General features: G+C 45.3%; 1 protein-coding gene across 1 annotated transcript in view; it reads left to right on the forward strand.

Annotated features, from left to right (window-relative positions):
- Hsc70-5 (Heat shock protein 70 cognate 5) overlaps window positions 1–16965 on the forward strand; it is a 45947-nt gene that overhangs the window by 15751 nt on the left and 13231 nt on the right. The window contains exons 8-12 of the mRNA XM_075672504.1: window positions 69–161; window positions 1518–1727; window positions 9539–9628; window positions 12940–13077; window positions 13685–13789. Of these exons, the coding sequence (XP_075528619.1) occupies window positions 69–161; window positions 1518–1727; window positions 9539–9628; window positions 12940–13077; window positions 13685–13789 (636 nt within the window). The remainder of the gene's footprint in view (window positions 1–68; window positions 162–1517; window positions 1728–9538; window positions 9629–12939; window positions 13078–13684; window positions 13790–16965) is intronic.

Here is a 16965-nt window from a genome sequence, read left to right on the forward strand (position 1 = left end):
TTCATATGATGTAACTATTTTTGTAGTGTTAATTGTGCTTATCAATATTGCATTATCTTGTCTTACAGCAAGGGATTGACGTTACCAAGGATAACATGGCTATGCAACGCTTGAAGGAGGCAGCTGAGAAAGCCAAAATAGAGCTTTCATCATCAGTTCAGGTGCTGTGGCAGTTTTTATCTTTGCACTTTCACGGGTTTGTTTGGGTTACCAGTTTAAATTTGTTTTGGTACAAGTAGAAACAAGCTCAAACAGTTGGTGGAGATCATTTGGAAATATTATGTACTGTAGTATTTACTGGAATGTAACACGAAGGGTGATTTTCCAGTCATGGGGGAAAAAACACTAATGTAACTTGAGGTGAATGGAAAATGAAATGGTACCTTTATTCAAGGAATAACAATTGGAAACGAGCTCTCGTAAGTCATCATCGTCATCAGAGGCAAAGCTTCCTTTGTTGCTATTCACATGCAAAATCAAGTCGCTTCTGTGCCATTGGGCTCATTGGAGATCCAGCTTTTTTTAAAAGCCTGCACAACCAATTCATCTGGGAAGCCATACCAGGCGGCAACAACAAGGTCCATGGAAGCCCTTCTGATCAGCCTCGCCCTGCCACATAAATGCGAATGGACTCATTGATGTTAAGCCACCGAGCTGTGGGGTAGTTTTCATGCCCCTCAGCCATCGAAATTGCTCGTCTCTTGCCATGGACATCATACTGAATGTGCTGTGTTGCTGTAACGTTGCGATTGAGTGGAGTTGAAGCGTGAAAGGCCACAGGGTATTGCAGCACTGTAACCGTACCATTGTGCCAACACTGACAACAAAGAACAAGTTTTGACTTGTGTCAATTTTTCTATGGATTGGATCGAGGTGTAAAGATTCAGGCTGCCAACATAATGTTAGAAAAGTGCAATTTAGAATGCCTTTTTTTAAATGCTCAATTTTGCCATTATTTGAACGTAACCTGATTCACAATTGAATAAATACGGTAGCTTTAAGGGGGTGGGAGCACTTTTCATTTAAGGGAACTATTTAAATATCTAATTTCCTTGGATGAAGTATGCTCTTCATTTTTTTTTCCCTTTGGCTGGAGGGGGGGGGGGGGGGGGGGGGGGCTGGTCAACCTTTTTAGGCCATTTATTACAGTCGTGCTCCCTAGAAATATGACATGTGAAAGGGCTTATGAATACAACAGCATACGTGAACTTTCATCAAGTTTTTAAATACAAAAGTTTCAGTGCAAGCAAGGCACCAAGTGTGGAACTTGCAAGTGTCTAGACAAGAGCAACACATTCAACTCCACCTATAAGTGAAACTGGTGTGATTTAACCAGCCAGGTTCGCAGTTGTGGTGTGACTATCTTGTCACACTTAATAAGTTGAGCATTTTCTCATGATTGTTCTCTTCTATACCTTAATCACATTTGTGTGCTTGCATAGCTCATTCACATGTTGCCATAGGCAGTTGTTCTGTTACTTAAGGATTCTGTGTCATGCTGCTAATTTCTCTTGCAGACGGACATCAACCTACCCTACCTTACCATGGACCAGTCTGGCCCCAAGCACATGACACTGAAATTGTCGAGGTCCAAGTTCGAAGGCCTTGTGGGAGACCTCATTCGGCGGACTGTGGAGCCGTGTAAGAAGGCCATGCAAGATGGAGAGGTGAAGCGCACCGACATTGGGGAAGTGTTGCTCGTTGGTGGCATGACAAGGATGCCAAAGGTAAACTCTACACACTTCCAGAGTTGTTTAAAATTATATGTGCTAATGAAATACAGTCGCCGACCGTTTATTCGGACCTCACAGGGACTGCGGAAATGTCCGAATAAACAGGTGTCCGAAAAAGCAGATTAAGAAAAAAAAGAAATCCTTTATTTCCACGCACTTATTCGGGCCCGGTAGTAAGCTTGAAGAAATCGTGAATGCGCCATTGCACGCTGTTCTGTTTACGTGCAGTCAGATAAGCCTGAATCTTGGAGAGGGTCGTATGGTCACTATAGGCGGCTGAAAACAAAGTCACTGCTTGTGCACGCTCCTCATGCGACGGCAGCGTAGCACATGGTGCGTCATATTCAGACTCAGAGTCATCGTCCAGCGGTGCAGCAGAAACCTGACTCATGATCTCGCCGTCATCGAGTTCTGAGCATGTCAATACAGCAGTGTGAGCACCTGTGAAACTGTCAAATGAGACGGTGTCCGGAACCACTGCACAGGTCTTGGCAGAACACTTTCGGCATCAGTAGTGTGCACATCAGAAGGCGACAAGTCCTATGCTCCCGGCACCCGCTTGCCGGCATTCCCCAGTGCAGTCTGTGCGGGCACTGTCGGTGCCTATGTTGACGCTTGACGCTATGTTTCCGAATGCCACGTTGCATCACCGCAACCTCAACACAGCTCACAAAGCAAACATCACCACGCCGTCACGCTGATACCAGTCGCACAAAAGAAAAACGTGGCCTACTTGCAGCGTCGTGCACGAAGAAACAAACAAATCAGCTGCTGGATTGTCTTGATAAGCTTAGACCGGAACTGCTGTAGCCACGAACCAGGCAGAAACGATGATGATGAGCGGGGATTTGCAGTAGCGCCACTTCGTGGGGCAGCAAGGAGGCTCCGTTCAAAACAAAAATGACGTTCAGCAATTTGAACCATGCACCAGTCAGAGTTGGTGCATGGTGCTTTTGATCGAGTTGGCTCAAGGAGTGTCCGAAAAATCAGACGAGAGGTTGCAAGGTGTCTGAACTTTCGGCAGTTGTACATTATGGTCTATGGGGAGAATGGCAGTGCAGCGAAGCAGACCGAATAATTGAGCATGTCCAAGTTTTTGGAGTCTGAAAAATCAGTCAGCGACTGTAGTCCTCTTGCCAAGTTTTAATGAAAATTTGAAGGTATGTTTAGAGAAGTAGTATAAGGCTTGGTGCCAAATGTTATTTTATAATAATTTTTTGGAGTTATGACTCTTGAAAGGTTCAAGTAACTAGGGTTATGCACAAAAACTACCGTCCCAGAATGACAATACGGTTGAGCATCTCTGTTCCCCAACTAAATAACTGTGGAGTAATATTTTTATTTTAGTTGTTTCACAGGAAAAACATTTACTAAAACCACTGCAATTGCACTTACAACTTGCATTCAGTTTCAACTTTTTAGAAGGAAGGCAATACGTAAGAAAACAGTCCAGAGTTGCATTCTGCATAAAATTCCACCCCAGAAAATACAAACAAGTCTGCCTCGTCAAATATAAAAAGCAGGGTGTCTACCAACCGCAAAAACTGGGATTTCTCGGGGATTTTCATTATTCTGGAAATACACTGGGAATTTGTGCTTCTATCGGGAAAATTAGCTGTAATTTTATTGAAAGGGAACGAAAGTCGCGCTAATGCTGGCTTCAGTAAAAGAGAGGAATTGTAACGAATCGTCTTTGACGCCGTGTTGTCGGCTTTAGGAGCTAACCAGTGTGCAGTCAACGACCAATTTTCTGGGAGTCTGATTTTTGGGACATGCCTGATAATGAGGACGGTTCGTCAATCAGGGTGTCTACCAACCGGGAAAACCGGGAATTCTCAGGGAATTTGTACAGTCTGGAAAAACTCAGGGAAAACTCGGGGAACTTGTGCTTCTGTCAGGGAAAATTAGCTGTAACTTTATTAAAAGGGAACGAAAGTCGTGTTAATGCTGGCTCGAGTAACAGAGGAATTGCAATGAATCGTCATTGACGCCGTGTCATCGGCACGATGTATTGCCAGAGTAGTTAACGACCGATTTTCCAGACACTTTTTCGGACGTGCCCGATAATTTGCACGGCTTTGCGGCACCACTACGTACTCCATATAGTAAACGTATATTGCCCTGACTGCAGGTCTGAAATGGCGTTAATCAAAGCCGCCACCGCCGCCATTTTGATTATCTCGCCGCCTCGAACTGGCACTATCGCACGCAGATCCGCCGGCAGCCGTAGCCACCACCACGGCAATGTTAGACCTAGCTGCTTCTGCGTTCGCTGTTAAGCTTCTTGCCGTGCGGTGCAGTGTTTTTCGTTGAAAGAATTCGCCGCTGTCAGCAGTGGCACCAACACCACTTTTGTAATCTTCGCCATTGGCTTCGAAGCTCGCAGAGCGCACACAGCGCGTTTCGTAATGCCAGTCTCCGAAAGTTAGCTTCGCCTCATTACAGCAGTGTGAGGCGGTGAAGCTTAACAAGCATGGGAAGGGGCAATTGTCACGGGCCACAGTATGTATTCCTTAAATATACGCGCGTGCACCCCCACCTCCTGTCACAGTACGAGCACTGATATGCCTAATAAGTGTACTTACAGGCCTTAAGAACTTCTGCGGGCGTGCCTGTGCCAATTTTAGCCCTTATAGGCAGTTAGAGACATGCATTCATTTTTTTCGGACTGCCCGATTTTTCGGATGTTTTTGCGGCCACTAGGGAGTCCGAAAAATCGGACGTTGACTGTACAACTGCCCAAGAGGATGCTTCAAATGATCCATGGGGTGAACGTGTGGCAGAAGGACGATGAGAACAGGAAGGACCGACGTCCTGAGGAATTAACGGGAAATGAAGCGTGCCGCCACCTCTTTGAAGGAGCTTGAGCTCAAAAGTGTTGGCTGATGCCGAGATCCAGGTGTCTCTCATTCAAACCAAAATAAGCTCTTTAAAGCAGTGAAACCCAACACTGAGATGTTTTGTACGGGCTGAGAGTATGTCATTGTCAGGACAGTTGAGATTGACTTCCCAGCTGCTGAGAGAGAATCTTAGTTGTGACAAAGTTCAGGCCTCATACCGATGAGCTTGCTATCAGTTGATAGAAATAGCTCATATTCAAAAAAATATTTACTAATGTATGCATCTCCTTACATTCGTATTTGAAAATGTTCGACCCAATTTGCAATGGGTTTTATCATTTTTTTCACCGTGCATTTTACTAACACCTTCCTTCTGTTTTCTTTTTAAATAAAATAGGTATTACTCCTTAATATTCAAACTGGATTAAGTCATTTTTTGTTTCAACATGCTTACTAGAAAGTGACAGCATCGGGCAACATGGTGTCAGCCTGTCTTGACGTAAAACAAAGTTCTGGCTCATTCAGGGAATTTAGCAAAAGTGCTCAGGGAAAACCTGGAAAACTCAGGGAATTTGGAAATCTCAGCTTGGTAGACACCCTGTCAATGCATGCAATGGCACAATGGAAGGAGCTGGCCTTTCTCATTTGGACACTGTCAGCAAGTTTGAGGACAGCTTAATGAACTTGATGTTGCAGAAGAAAAAGCGAGCAAAGGTCACAGGTTCTTTTCTTCCGAAATAAAGTGCTCTGGTCATCGCGCTGTGGTTTTTGGTTTTTTTTTTACCCACCTTAGGAGGCACAGATTGGCAAGTTCCCATTAGTCACGACATCAGGAAACTGCTTTAAGATGTGTGGAGTTGTTAGAGAAGCTTGTGACATGCTTATATTATATTTCGAATTGTCGATATATCGAACTATTTAGCGATCCCCTTCGAGTTTGATATATCCGGGATTGACTGTATTTGCAAAGTGCTATACTTCAAACAGCTAGAAATTTAGTCTGAACTGCCTGTTTATGTCCAAATGCTAGTTTTCTAATCAAGTTGACAATCGCAAAGCATGGTTCATCAAACAGGCGTTGACCAGACAGACTGCTGCCGTAATCAAATCAATCTGACTGCTACTTTATTGCTGCCGTTGATGCGAGTTCCAATACTTTTTTTTTCAGCAATTCTCTTTTGCTGCTTATCAGAAGGCTGTAGTGTCACTGTATTGCGGGGGCTGTTGACTTCCTATGCTGTGTGTGCTGTGAAGACTTCGCCTTCTGACATCACTAGGCCTTGTTGGCAGCCATTTGGTGTCGCAGCTCAATCGCCCTTAACGTGATGTGGTGAAGTGCGACGTCATTTTAAATAGTCAAGCATCGCGTCTGCTTCTTGCAGAATCTGTGCAACACATGCGTAAGGTTGTGTGTTCGGCACCCACTTGTGGCCAGTTATTGTTCACTTTCGTTTCCCTTTATCTTATAATTTCTACATTTCAATTAAGGGGGGAGGAGGGGATCAGAACTAACTTTCTTGTTTCTTCACAGAAAGGGCTGAAATTTGGCACACACACTGCACATTGCTATAAAGAGACAAATCTAAAATTTCAATAAGATATCTTCATTAGTTTTTGTTTTGTAAGAATTTATAAGTTCCTTGCTTGTAGAAAGCCTGGCACAGTAACGAAACATGATAGGGAGCTGGGAATACTTTGCATGTTTGCCCAAATGTCTAATCTACATCAAGACAGTGTGAGATTTTATGCACTAATAATTTTTTGCTCAACATAACACTCACATGACTGTGCTTCACTGCATGGAGCCATGTAGTTATTGTGAATATAATTAAATAATGGAAAGATAAAGAAACATATCAAGACTGTCTTTAAGTACAGCGCAGCTTATGGATCACAGCAAAACAAACTGGACCAAAATCGGTCCAGCCATTGTTGTGCTATGCTTTCCACGAGCGAGGTGATTGACAAAAAAACGCAACAGAGAAAACTGGCTGCAAAGTTTTAAAAGCACTGCACATTTATTAAAAAGCACCAGGGCTGTAATATTTTGATTCATTGCTGCCAGGCATCTTCTTGCACCTTTGCTTCTTTGTTTGGTGGGCTTTGGATTCCTTCTTCAGGCGTTCTTTATCCTTTTCTTGAGCTCTCTGGACGGCAAGGGCACCAGGATGTACACCCAAGGTAGCACACGTTTCTGAGGAAGCTCTTTGGCTCCCTGAATTATATTTCAAAACTGCCTCGTTTACTGCTGTCTCTACCGCAAAATGTGAGGCATGCTCATCCTTTGACAATGTTGACCAAATAACTCAGTGCAAGCTTTCAGCTGCATTCTGGGTCCTTCCACCCTTGCAGTGCTCCAGCAAGTGGACGCTTGAAAGACGTTGATACAAAGGCAGCATGGCTTGGGAAACTCTGCTCATAAGCTTGTATTTGTGAGCAGGCTGTGGTTCTTATTTCACTTCTGCTGCTCTCTGCTCGCACCAGCTGAGAGGGCCAGGGGGGCACAGCTCATGGTGGGGGTCACTGTCAGTAGATGACACGTGATAATACGTGGCCATGACAGCTTTCTGCATTGCAGCAACATCGTTAGTGTTCTTGCTGATAGCCAGGCCATAGTAGTTGGTGAGCTTTTTTATCAACTGTTGTGTGAGCCCACCTTTGCCACCCAGTGGTTCCCCTTTCTTGGCCTTGTTCACAATGGAGCGAAGGCCAGTGCCCATTCTTTTTTTCACATGGTTTATGCAGTCTTCTGTTGTGACTGCTATAGACCCATATGGCTGCTCATCTTGCAATGCCTGGAGAACACTGCTGTCTCCATCAGAGACGACTGCAGTATATCGCAGGTCGTTCTTGGCCAATGAACGGCCAAAAAGCTGCAATGCGGCCTCCACTTCCATTTGCCCAGAGCCAACTTCAGTGTTTTTTTGACACTGGTCCTGCTGCCTCCACTGAAAGTATGTGGGGTCACTCTCTTCTGGGCCCAGGCTACACCCAAGGCAGAAGTTTGACAGAACAACACTGTCCAGCACAAGCCCTGTGTGGAATTCTGTTATGCATCCAACCCCAATGTGGGAGCCGTGACCTCGCGTGAGCCAAGTGCCATCATAAACAACGGTCACATTTTTAGTGAAGCCAACCTCCATCTCGCTATACACCTTCTTCACAGCAGATACAGCATCTATAAAGATGTTGTTGGCAGCCTCCCCTGCAGCAGGCTTGAACAGCCCCTTTAAGTGGCCCTGGAATGTTTTGTGGTGCAAACCACGATGGGACACATTCATTGTGGCCCAGAAATCGTTCAGGGCTGTCTGCCCTTTCCCTATTGCTTGAACAGCTTGCATTGAGCGAATGTTCACATCAAACACCCTTGCACTTTCCTTCCTTTGAGAGGACCACTGGGACTCAATAGGGCCACTAGTAGTGCATGACAGCACCATTTTCACTGCCAGACTGAGCCTAGTATCGCAGTGCACACTCGCAGAACGCTGTTGGCATCTTGGGCACAGAGTTTTGGCGATGAAAGAGTTAATCGCGGAAAACTGCACAATAATGTACTCACTGTCACAAGGGGCCGAAATTTGTTCTTGGCCTTGCTGGTCCATCAAACTGAACTTCCGCTCAGTTTTGGACACTGCGCGAAGGGAGTGGCGAACGCTGCATGCCTGCGCTTCTGCCGTCACTGCTGACACGAAATGCGGCTCGAGACGCGCCTGAATCTTGCGACGTTCGGGAGAAGATTCGTCTGGTGAACCTTGAGTCACTGTAGCTCATCGACGGTTGGGGCTCACTCGCAGGTTGTGTGTCCATCCCTGTTGCACGATGCGTCGGAAACGGTACGCCGTCTCTGCTGGCGATGGTGATCTTCGAACCGCGTCACCTCCAACGACCCGATCTCGGTTGCTGACGCATGCAGCTGTACGCACAGGTGCGAGAGCCTCCATTGGCACGTCTTCCGGTGGCTTGGTTATCGGGGTAGATGGCACAGGGCGATTGTCGGCTTCGGTGCTGGAATCGCACGGTGCAACATAGCACGGCACGTTATCCGCGTGTTCAGTAGGGTGCTCCACTTCTCCCGCTGGCCGCCATCTTTTTCTCGCCGTAGGAGGCTTGCGCTTCCGTTTTCCGAAGGCGTGCTTCGTCGAAAATTTCTTTTCGAACGAGCGACGATCCATCACTGATCTGGGAGCTTTCAGAAATCCGAATTCTGTGAGTGTCAAATGAAGAACAACGCCGGCGTGGTTTGCAAAGCAGACAACTGCGGCCGGCTGCGGTAGCCAGCTTGCCCGCTGCCGCAGCAGCAACCAATGGCGAGACGCCTTTCAGCACGGGAACCAATCGGAGGCCCGCTTTCATTGCAGGGCCCGTGTGACCACCTCTAGCAGACCCGCGCTTCTTTTGTGTTTGTGTGTTTGTTACAAGATGGCGACAACCGAAGAATTCAGAAACAGAACGGCGAAACTTCGAGCTTTCGAACGATACCAAGATGGCGGCGTTCGGTGGCTGGAAAGACGAGTTAGGGCTCCGCGAACTGCGGTGATTTTACGCGATTTAAAGCTGTTTTCTCGCCCTATACACTGATAAATTATTTTTTTTCGGGCACTTTTAGTGCGTTTTCAGCCAAACCATTTTGATACAACGTAGGTTAGGCATTGCAGATACCGAAACGCGTTGTTGCCAAAAATCGATCTTTTTTGCGATTTTCGCTATCTGATCCTCGCGTCCCCCCTTAAAAACTACAGATAACTTCCTCTATGCTGTCCTTGGCTTCATATTGCAAGCAGCAAGCTGTGATGTTAATATTTTTCGTCTCTTAATTGGAACGTAATGTTCCTTGCAGAGAAAGTGAACTGAGCTTTCTGATGCAATGTGGTTTGTATTGTCATGCTGTTTTGTTACATCTAGCTTCTCAGTTTGCAAAATAAAATTCTCAAAGATGGTGTTATCTATGTTTGTACTGCTCCTCAGGTTCAAGAAACAGTCCAGGAAATCTTCGGAAAACAGCCGAGCAAAGCAGTAAATCCCGATGAAGCTGTTGCTGTAGGTGCTGCAATTCAGGTGAGGAAATAATCAAATCTCGATATAACAAATCACACAGGACCGCCAAAAGTTGTTCAGTATTCTGAAAGGTCGTTATGTTGAAAGCCCCAAAATTAACGATTGCACCCATCAGTTCATAAGTGGCCACTGCTTGAGCTATCCACGAAATCGTCGCTGTTGGCTCTTGGTGTGCACTGTTGCCATTTTCCATAGATTCTGCCGCCAGGCACCACCGAAATACCATATAATAGTGGCGTGCGCAAAGCTGACACTGTGAAAACTACAGTAAAACCCCAGTGATACGATCATGGCTGGTACGAATTTCGGTGTGGTACGAATTCGTAACATTCCCTGGCCAAATTACATTGCTTACAACAGGAAAAACATAGGCTGTTTGAGACGCGTTGCTGCGCCGCTGTGGATCATACAAAGGCGTGAGGAACAGTGGTGGCGGCGGTGGTGACTGAGCCAGCCTAGCGGCTGGCAGACAAGCTGGCCCAGTGGGATCTAGGTGGGATCGAGATTCTCCAAGCAACCAGCTATGTCATGCGGCTGTGCAATCTCTCATTGGGCCCCATCGAGCAGACCGGGACATGTAGAATGTTTTGCGACAGTGGCCCCTTTCAACTCCTAATATGCCGCAATATTTTGCTTATGCTTCACCGCATAACACAGCTCCATTGTCGCGGAGCTGACTTAATAGATCCAGCGATTATGCTAAGCATGGGACCCAAGCTGGCTCCAAAACAAGTGCAACATTGCACTCTGTGGATCTGGCCCAGTGTGCATGGTTCCTGGTAGGCTTTAACTGATGCACACTTTGCTTTGGGTACTTTGCCAACTGATCTGTGCACGTGTGCAGCACCTGACTTGTGCAACTTCGATGGCTTATTGCAAACAGTGGTCACTTACTGCAAACTTTGGCAGCTTGTTGCAATGAGCCAGAGGCTAGTTGCAATGCACCGGTCACTTGCTGCAGCATGCAAGCTGGCTGCACTGCTAAAGTTACATGACCACCTCATTCAAATGCAACATAAGATGCAGGAACATTACAGATTGGCGACGGCATCAAAGGGAACATAATACATAGAAAGCAATGGGATCTAGGCAGGGACTGCGAAAACGTGACGTAGCATCTGGGAAAACACAGCAGCGAGGAACGTATCAACAGAGTTCTACAATTGGCCATGAACAGGTCCTCACGATTGGCTTCGAAGCTCGGAATAAACGGTGCGTTGCATAATGCCGGTTCCCGAAAGTCAGCTTTACCTCTGTACAGAAATGTTACTTCGTGAAGCATACACAAAAGTATTGAGGTGAAGCATAACAAGTGTGGGAAGGGGCTACTGCCACGGGACACAGTATGTACCGTATTTACTCGCATAATGATTGCACTTGTGTAATGATCGCACCCCTGAATTTTGTTGTCAAAATTCATTTTTTTTTTATTTCCCGTGTAATGATTGCACCCCGAACTTGCCGCAGCGATATGTCGTGTGCCGAGTAGCTAATATTGATCGCGCTTACCATCTGTCGAATGCTACGCGAACGACTCTTCAAGACCAACCAAGCGGTCTGCACGCACCAAACATTTTTAAGTAGATGCCTCATTTCATTACTTTCATCACTTTCAGCACTTCCATGACTAAAAAAAAAAAAGCTGCAACCAAACTTGCCTTTATTATGTGTAGGCTTTGTAATGGTCGTTGTCAACAACAAAAAAGGCGCCTTTCGATTCTTCTCATCTGCACTTGTGGGCACGCAACAAATCGCGAGCAGCAACGATAGTAGCCACATTTACACTGATATGTTAAAAGTGTACCCTATTCATATGCCGACGCTTGTAACACAGCTAAGATATTCACCCACCCTTAGCGGAAACGTGCCGTATTAGGATAGTAGTGAAGACAGATGCCACAGTTTCCACAGCATGCCGCCTTGTGTTTCTATGTCACTGGCAGCTAAGCGCGCCCATCTGTTTCTGCCCCCCAAAGTGGACATGGCTACGTTATTGCCGCAAACTTGCTGATATTAGCGTTATTATTCATTACTGATATGGAAGAAACTCTTTCAATGCACGTGATGTACTCGCGAGAAGAAGAAAAAATCGCGTTCAGCGCGTTCGGCTTGCTCCACCGGCCGCAATTTTTGTTTTGGTGTGCCGCAGCGAACGCGGGACGAAAAAAATAGTTTTTTTCTTTTCGTGGGAAATTTAACCCGCGTAATGATCGCACCCCTGATTTTGCGTCAATTTTTCTGACAGAAAAGTGTGATCATTATGCGAGTAAATACGGTATTCCTTAATTATATACGCGTGCACCCGGTATCTCCTGTCACAGTCTGAGCACCGATATGACTAATACGTGTACCGACAGGCCTTCAGAGCTTTTTCGAATGTCCCCATGGCGGTTAGATATCTGTCACAGTCCGAGCACCGATATGACTAATACGTGTACCGACAGGCCTTCAGAGTTTTTCGAATGTGCCCGTGGCGGTTGGAGTCATAAGGATAGTAAAAAACGTGCATTCTTTTCCAACTGGCCGATTTTTCGGACGTTTTCTCGGCCCCTCTGGAGTTCGAAAAATCGGACGTTGACTGTACAACTGACCAAAAAGATGCTTCAAATGTTCCGTGGGGCAAACGAGCAGCGGAAGAAGGGACGAGAACAGAAAGGACCTACGCATTGAGGAATGAACAGGAAATGAAGCATGCTGCCACCGTTTTGAAGGAGCTTGAGCTCAAAAAACAGTGTTGGCTGATGTCGATATGCAGTTGTCCCTCATCCAAACCAAAATAAACTTTAAAGCAGTGAAACACAACACTGAGGCATCGTGTGTGGGCTGAGAGTATGTCAGGACAGTTGAGGTTGACTTACAAGCTGTTGAGAGAGAATCTCAATTGTGACAAAGTTCGGGCCTCATACCACTAAGCTTGTTATCAGTTGATAGAAATAGCTCATATTCGAAAATATTTGCTTCTTTATGCATCTCCTTTTTCGTATTTGAGAATGTCTGACTGGATTTGCAATTTTTTCGAAAGCATTTTATTTGCTGTGAATTTTACTAACCCCTCCTTTCTATTCTCTTTTTGAATAAAATAAACACTACTCCTTAGTGTCACGTCGGCTTTAAAAAAAAATTTTTTTTCACATGCTTACTAGAGAGTGACAGCATCGGGTGACATGGTTTCAGCCCGTCTCGACATAAAACAGTTTTGTGTCACTCAGGTAATTTTGCAAAGGCACTCAGGAAAAACCTGGAGAACTGAGGGAATTTTGAAATGTCGACTTGGTAGACACCCTGGAGTTAATCTCCTTTTTGTTTTTCAGGGTGGCGTGTTAGCTGGAGATGTGACAGACGTCCTGCTGCTGGATGTAACCCCACTTTCGCTTGGGATTGAAACTTTGGGAGGCGTGTTCACCAAGTTAATCAACCGAAACACAACCATTCCTACTAAGAAGAGTCAGGTTGGTGGCTTCCTCAATTGCTGTTTCCTGGCTAACACCACGTTTGACAAATTTTAGCTTTATTTGTAAAGGTGGCAGCCTTGTGTTTTCTTGTACCCTGGCCTTGATTTTAAAAAGAGTATTACGGTATTTCTAATACCAATAGCCGAGTAATTTATATGTGATCATTAGTAGGCAGTCGACTTTTTTTATGCAAGACAAAGCTCGGTATCCTTGAAATCTACGTTGCACCCTCTGACCATAAAGTTGTGTATGGCATAGTTAATCTTGTTCATCTATATGGAACCACATACTGCATAAAAGCAGGTTTTGGTTGGATTATGCAGTCTTTGAGTAATTGTCAGAAGCTTTTCTGATATGAGCTCGTGTAAAAGTGGTGCTATGTTTTGGCAGCTCTTTCTCTGAGTTTTTGATGCTTGATATAAGGCACATAATAGCCTAGTGCAAAATGTGTTTCTGAGCAGTGATGTGCAATTTTTCGTCTCCTAATGGGTATGACTCCCTTGAGGAGAAAATTGACTGAGCTCAGATTCATTGACTGATGTGCCTAATGGTCTGTGGTGCCTGCATGGTATGTTTATCATGGCAAGTGTTTGTGCTGTTGCAGGTCTTCTCTACAGCTGCTGATGGGCAGACACAGGTAGAAATTAAGGTGCACCAAGGTGAACGTGAAATGGCCTGTGACAACAAGCTTCTCGGCCAATTCAGCTTGGTGAGTAATCCTTGTCCTGCAATCTTGGACGACAGTGGCACAAAGTTCTTTAGCCAGAGAATCTTGTGAAATCAATAATTACACTCACTGACTGATAATTCGGACAGCTTCCCAACATTGCCTCCCACAGGGGCGCCTGTGTCTGCAGGCGTTTGGTGTGTTTTGACACCACATACCTGAGCACACGAGGGTTAAACCCTCTCGCGTGTAGCCGTGCATGGCTTAGCCGTGTCTGGGGAAAGGGGGATCCTGGGGGTTGAGCCGATGCTGGGTGTTTGGACCTTTAAGGCCCGCTGGCTGAGGGGGCCTCTTTGGCCTCTGATTCACATAGACGGCACCTCCAGACTGACCCACCTGGAGGAAATTGGCAGTCGCCTTTTCCTGTCTTTCTCTCGCTGTTTCTTTTTTCCTGTCTTATCACTTCTCCTCACTTCCGTATTCTGGGCGGCAAGGGTTAACCTGGTGTAATTATCCAACCGTCGGTATTTTATATTGGGTTATAGTGGCAAAGCATGGCTGGCGTCTTCAGGTATTCATCAAACCTTGTAGCGTCCCCTTGTGGGGCTCGGTGGTGGGTGGCCACCATCGCCACAGAAATTTTTAACGCTATATGGCAAGCGACTTTCCACCATTACCTCATCACTCCCTCAAGAGAAGGCAGGGCGCACTGATAAAACTCACATTTTTCATGACACCAAAACAATCTTTTCCCAAGTACCACATTGTACACAGTCAGCATGATACCAAAACAGTCAGAATCATCTCGCCATTTGTTGTTGTGAAATGTCTCACGGAAGCAATTGGCCCAGGCGATAAAGTAATGAAGATGGGAAGTGGTGAGCTTCTCGAATTTCACGACAAGGTTCAATATGGCAGACTCCCGAAACTAGTAGCATTTGGGGAAATTCCAGTCTCAGTGGGCCCACACAGATCCATGAACACAGTGCGCCAGGCCGTCTCAGAGGATGACCTTCTCGAACTGAGTGAAATCGAACTACTAGAAGGATGGCAAGACCAGAACATAGTAAAAGTGCAAAGGATAACATTAAAGCGAGATGACAAGTAAATACCGACCAAACACACAATCATTACTTTCGGAACCAGCAACCTACCTGAAACAATAGAAACCGGCTACTGCAAGCTTCGTGTGAGACCATACATCCCAAATCTGCGTCAGTGCTTCAAGTGTCATCGTTTTGGGCATGGGTCACAAACTTGAAGAGGGCGTGATACTTGTGCTTATTTCAACAGAACACGCTTCCGGGGCACTAAATCCACACACATGTATCTTTACAGCAGAAGCCTACGCTATACTCTCGGCTATTCAAAACATAAGGCTCCCAAACCTTGCTAGGGCTATTGTGTTTAGATTCATTAAGTGTAGTCATGTCAGAGCCCTTCTTAGTCGAAGAAAATATAAGAACTCAGTTTTTAGTGAACTGTACAGTGTGTTGTGCTCCCTATCAAGTGATATCATATGCTGGGTACCTGGTCACTAAGGTATAAAAGGTCACGAAGCTGCTGATGAAAGCGCTACTTCAGAAACATTTAGCGACATAGATGGAAATATTCCCCTCCCTGTCACAGACCTAAAGCCTTTTCTATGCCTTAAATTGAATCATTGAAAAGGCGAGTGGGATACACAAGCAATGAGTAAGCTTCACATAATAAAACCAAAACTGGGTAAGTGGGAAACAGCATGGTACAAGGAAGTACTTCTTTGCCGATTAAGGATAGGCCAAACATATGGTACTCACTCTTATCTCTTGATTGGGGGCGATCCTCCAACTTGTAGTAAGTGCGGCAATACTCTGACAGTCCTCCATGTTCTTATTCAGTGCCCTGCAATAGGAGCGGTCAGGAAAAAGTATCTCTTCTGCATATCGCGAAAACATACCTCTTCACCCTGCATTCTTTCTTTGCGATGAACCGCTTTTTAATCTTCAAATAGTCTTAGATTTCTTAGCTGAAACCGACACCCTGAAAATCATTTGGCCAGGCAACTTTTAGCACATGACTAAAAGCCCTGTTTTCAAACACTCTCTTGAAACTATGGTGTCACTGTTAAGTTTTGTAGCATTTTTTTTTTATCGAAAGCCCATTGCCATAGCCCACATCACTACCTAGTCAGCGTCGTTATTTTAGCGCCTATATATTCTACACCACTTACAGCGACAAGTTTTAGGTCCTTTTACAGCCATGTCACATCTACCATGTGGAATTCATTGTGCATGCCATCCACAATACATCATTAACATTATCACATGTCATAGCGCTCTTTGGCCAAACCTGGCCCTTGTGCCATAAAACACCACACATCATCATCATCATCCCAACATTGCCACTGGCCTGATGGGAATGTGTAAGGACGATCGAAATTTTGGGCACCTTGTCTTGACACAGTTCTATCAATTTGGTGTCAAGCTCCCAACTTCAGACTTTGACAAAACAGCTCTGGTTAGACCTGACAGGCAGTGGCGGCTTGTGACAAGCAGTATACCTGTAGACTACATCGGAGATTACTTGCATGGACTAAACGGGCGGCCAGGCATGTGAGGCGGAGTTTGATTCGTGGGCGATTAGCTGGTAACTGCCATGCAAACGTCTACCATGTTTGTGTATCTGCTTGCTGGACCTACTGGTGTAAGCTTCCTTGTGGGCTTAGGGTTGGGCCTGCAATAAATCTCCAAACTGATTTCGTGCGGCACAGCCTATACCGAGTGTTGTGGAAGTAAGGTCACGTGCATGGATCTGAATTTTGTGACAATGCACATTGAACTGCGTGATGGGAAACCATGACACACCCACAGCCTCACCTGCCAGGAAATCTTAAGTAGATATTATTTCAATTAAGTCTTAACACTGAGTAAAAGTGTAACACAATTTTCGCTTTGCTGACATTTTGGAAAAACATCGAAATTGATTTTACCATCAGAACTGGCTTTTCTGTACTGCCCCATAGTCACATTTTTAGGCAGTGTTTATGTCTGGAAAATCGTTTGGCGACCGTTATGCGAAAAAGCATTTCATCTGTAATAAAATGTAAACCTCAATATTTAGGCACAGGCCTGTATCTTGTAGTGTTTCATTTTCAATTATGTGTTGTGCCTAATGGCTGATCCCATTGGCAATGGTAGCTTCAGCAAATTTCAGTATTGCTTCATTAAATAATGGGA

This window comes from Dermacentor variabilis, chromosome 1 (assembly GCF_050947875.1).
Source record: "Dermacentor variabilis isolate Ectoservices chromosome 1, ASM5094787v1, whole genome shotgun sequence".
NCBI classification, from domain to species: Eukaryota; Metazoa; Arthropoda; class Arachnida; order Ixodida; family Ixodidae; genus Dermacentor; species Dermacentor variabilis.